The sequence below is a fragment of the Nansenia antarctica genome, assembly GCF_963989245.1.
Source record: "Nansenia antarctica genome assembly, chromosome: 20".
Taxonomy (NCBI): Eukaryota; Metazoa; Chordata; class Actinopteri; order Argentiniformes; family Microstomatidae; genus Nansenia; species Nansenia antarctica.
In genome coordinates, this window is record NC_137693.1 from 1,692,990 (window position 1) to 1,697,480 (window position 4,491).

General features: G+C 44.6%; 1 protein-coding gene across 1 annotated transcript in view; it reads left to right on the forward strand.

Moving 5' to 3' along the window:
• Positions 1-4,125, forward strand: part of gabra1 (gamma-aminobutyric acid type A receptor subunit alpha1) — a gene marked incomplete at both ends in the record, with an annotated part of 25,791 nt that extends 21,666 nt beyond the window's left edge. The window contains 2 exons of the mRNA XM_080549611.1: positions 2,589-2,791; positions 3,805-4,125. Of these exons, the coding sequence (XP_080405737.1) occupies positions 2,589-2,791; positions 3,805-4,125 (524 nt within the window). The remainder of the gene's footprint in view (positions 1-2,588; positions 2,792-3,804) is intronic.
• Between the last annotated feature and the right edge of the window lie 366 nt (positions 4,126-4,491).

Consider the following 4,491-nt stretch of genomic DNA (forward strand, 5'->3'; position numbering starts at 1 on the left):
CTTTTAAATCCTCTTAAAATAATAATTTCAGACTTCACACACTTCAGAAGTATTTGGAGAGAAGTCCTTTGAGATGAACGCTCTGTGCCGTGGCAGCGCTCGCTCTCTCTTTTAGAGCCTTTCACCGTTACAACAGATCCTTCCTGAGCGTTCCTCTTTCCGTCTCATGCACTACAATGAGCCCAAAGTCCTCCGGTTTCTACCTCCGCCAGCCTCCCCTTGACGCCCCCAACTCAGAGGAGCAGAGAACACAACGTTACAATATTATATAATATATCGTTCTAATATAAATCTAATATAAATATGATTATATATATGTATATATATGTTACGGTACATGTGGGAAAACTAGGGTTAGGTTTAGGTGCTACGTCGACTTGGTACATGCTGGCATGTCTAACTCTAACCCTACCCCTAGTTTTCCCACATGTACCGTATTCCCACATGTACCGTAACATATATATATATATATATATATATATATATATACATGTTATATGTACATATATAATGTACATATTATATACATGTATGTATATATATATATAGACCCCTTATGACTTAACCTGTCCCTAGATTTCCCCAAGATTTCCTTTCATTTCATCACTTTTCATGTAAAGTGTCAGTGAATGTTGAGGGTTGAGTCCAGGGTCATATGTTCTGGATCAAAGCACATCCGTGCAAAGAGAAAATGAAGTGTTGATGTGTGTGTGTGTGTGTGTGTGTGTGCGTATATGCGTGTGTGTGTGTGTGTCTAGTTCATGGCTCCCCTCATGGTTACTTAATGAGCAGCCAGTCCAGCTGTCCCTCCCTGGGAACGTGGTGTCTCCTGCCTGGCTGTTGTGGCTGGGCCGCTAGGCCGCTAGCCTGCTGGGCCGCTGGGCTGTTGTTGTTGTGTGGGTGTAAACATCTGCAGCCGTCCGCCTGGGCGAGCAATGCACCGACAGACATGCTGTGACCCTGTTCCGCTCTTTCACCTCCTTTCCCTCTCTCTCTCTCTCTCTCTCTCTCTCTCTCTCTCTCTCTCTCTCTCTCTCTCTCTCTCCCTATCTCTCCCTCTCTGTCATATCTTGTGACTCTCTGTCATATCTTGTAGCTAACTACATGACAGGGTAGAAACACGATTAAAAACATTAAAATAAGCAAACTGCTGCAATTGTTGTTGTTGGAGAGACCGTCGCTCTCTCCGCTCATACTGCGCCACCATCTTGAATCGTATTTTTCTGTTTCTTTTTTCAAGTTCTAAAGTTCTAAAGTTCTACTGCCACACACAAGGGCTTCGTTATCAATAAAAGATAAACCAGATGTGTTTTATTCCCGGCACGATCCGTATCCCTCCACCTGCGACCCCTTTACAGAGGCGCGGATGTCTCTCTGGGGCCGGGTGTTGCCTCGCTGTTCTCGCGGAGCATGAAGTTAGAGATCTGGGAGGTATTCTGAGAGAAGCTGGCAGCAGCTTTAGCCAGCAGCTAATCAAAACATAATGGCCAGCCTGCCAGAATAATGCACCGTATGCTTCGTTCATTTGGGCAATTTTACTCCAGTGACCAATTGAGCCAATCGAGGATTCGGGATGGGCAATGTTACAGATGTCGGCTTCAGAGGGGTTTTTCACTCTCAGCAGAACTAACCCAGTTTTTGTTTTGTGTGTGGAAAGGGCCCAAGTACATCACAGTACATTTTGATTGAATTGGCGGAGTGTGTCCAAACTTTTGACCGGTACTGTATGTTAGAGGTAGGCTAGCATAGCATAGGGAGGCATTGTCCCCTGTGGCTCAGATGGTAGAGCATAATGCTGACAATGCTTATGACGTGGGTTGGGTTCCCACTGGGACCATATGTACGGAAACATGTACACAGCGATGTAAGTCACTTTGGAGGAAAAGTGTCAGCTAAATGTAGAGGCAGGGTGGGGGGGTGTCTTTTCACCATGTCACCTCAGTGTAAGGTGTATTTTACGTAAGCAATTTACCATGAGAGGAAGGGGGTTGTGGACTCATTTACCACTGGTACAGGGTTGTGGCACGAGGCGAAGCCCTCGAATGGTAAATTGCTTTTCTACAACAACCACCACATAATATAAAAAATAAATACACAGCTGTAACATTAAATTCATGTATTTAGAATCATTAATCGTTTCACAATACATATATCCTTCCGCCACAGAATATAGTCCCATAAACAAGATCAACCATTGCATTGTAGGTCAGCACAGGTGTTCTTAATCTTTTTTGATTGATTGGGAGGCGCATTGATACTGGAAATGCGGTCTGAACTGTTGGTTGTTGAGATATTTATCACTGTTGCTAGCCAATCAGAATCCAGTAGAAAGGTACATACTCAAGCCTCCAAACCAACAAAACATGACGATCCAGTGAACTTCAGATAACCTGTTTTTCCGCAATATGTCAATGTGTTTGTATCCTGTACCCCCTATACGAATACACCACGTATACGGTCGATAAACCAACAGATGGATAGACTTATAGATACGTTGATCGATCAACAGATACAGTAGATAGACTTAGAGATAGAGAGATCCGAAAATAACCCGTTCCCTCCCTTCCCTCCCTCTTCATCTCTAACAGGAGTGACCACGGTGCTGACCATGACCACCCTCAGTATCAGCGCCAGGAACTCCCTCCCCAAAGTGGCCTACGCCACGGCCATGGACTGGTTCATCGCCGTGTGCTACGCCTTCGTCTTCTCCGCCCTCATCGAGTTCGCCACGGTCAACTACTTCACCAAGAGAGGGTACGCTTGGGACGGAAAGAGTGTAGTGCCAGAGAAGGTATGTATTCCACACCCTCTTCTTGTTCTACTGTCTAGTACCCCCCTTGTAAAATGTGTTGATTGGTATGGTCCAAAAAATATTGGAAATACCAAATTCCAACAATTGACTGACAAGTTGATTGGCATGGCAATAAATCAATACAAAATTAAATAAGAAATGTAATAAAAATGCAATCATGACCAGCGGATTGTCCTGGTTCAGAGTGTACAGGTACGTTGGGGTTGGGGTGAGGCAGGGATGGCTGATTTCATGTCACCCACCCCCTCATCTTAGTGGTAATGGGATCCATGGGAGTTGACAGCAACATGAATAGTTTAAGTGCTCCTCCAGAGTTTCCTGGACAAACGCTCCCCCTCTCCCGTGTCTTCTTCAGCGACCCGGCACGCAAGGCTGTCAGGCTGCAGCTCCACGGTCACCACCAGACCATTAACCGACAGTTTACTTTTTCAGTAACTTTTTAAAAAGAAATAGTAACTGTCACTTTTTTCAGTTACTTTTTAAAAAGAAAAAATAGTAACTGTTACTTTTTTCAGTTCGTTTTTTTTCGATAGTCAAGGCGTGTGTACTGTACTGTACTGTACACACACACACACACACACACACACACACACCTCCCTATAACGTCACTGTAGGCAGCATTAATCCCATAGTTGCCAATGTCTTTTTTTGTAGTGGAACTTAATCCTATTTTTTTCAGGTTGAATATGTGTGGGTGTTTTGGTAACAGTATATGGCATTAAGGCATTATCTCTTATGTAATGTACTCTCTGACTATACCGTATGTAGTCACCTATCCGGGGGTGGCTGTGGCACAGGAGGTAGTGCCGCCGTCTAATGATCGCAATTTAACTTCCACCTTCTAGTTTGTGGGATGTGCTTGGTTGATAAGCTAATAACACTGTGTACATTCAAGTTTGAATTCAACTTTCACCTTTCTAGTTTACAGGTGTGCTTGGTAGATGGTATGCTGCTATGCTAACATGCTAATATGCTTTTTTCCTTCCGTGCAGCAAAAGAAGAAGAAGGAGTCCCTCCTGAAGAAGAACAACACCACGGCCTACAGCGCCGCCACGGCCACGTCCTTCGCCCCTAACATTGCCAGAGACCCTGGTTTGGCCACCATTGCCAAAAGCGCCCCCCCTCCCCCCACCGAGCCCAAGGAAGAGCCCAAGCCAAAACCGCCTGAGGCGAAGAAGACCTTCAACAGCGTGAGCAAGATCGACAGGATCGCAAGAATAGCGTTCCCGTTGCTCTTTGGAACCTTTAATCTCGTCTACTGGGCAACTTACTTGAATAAAAAGCCCAAATTGCAGGGGATGGGTCCACACTAATCGCCATTCCCCCAACTTGTTGTTTATTTATCTTCTTCTTCTTCTTCTTCTTCTTCTTCTTCTAATTCGTCTTCTTCTTCTTCTTCTTCTTCTTCTGCTTCTTCTTCTTCTCCTTCTCCTTCTCCTTCTTCTTCTTCTTCTTCTTCTTCTCCTTCTCCTTCTCCTTCTCCTTCTTCTTCTTCCTCTTCTACTTCTCCTTCGTCTTCTTCTTCTTCTTCTTCTTCTTCTGCTTCTTCTTCTTCTTCCTTCTCCTTCTCCTTCTCCTTCTTCTTCTTCTTCCTCTTCTACTTCTTCTTCGTCTTCTTCCCGAATGTTTATTTTCTGAAAACATGGCCTCCATGCTGGTTGGGTTTCCCAGTCGCCACA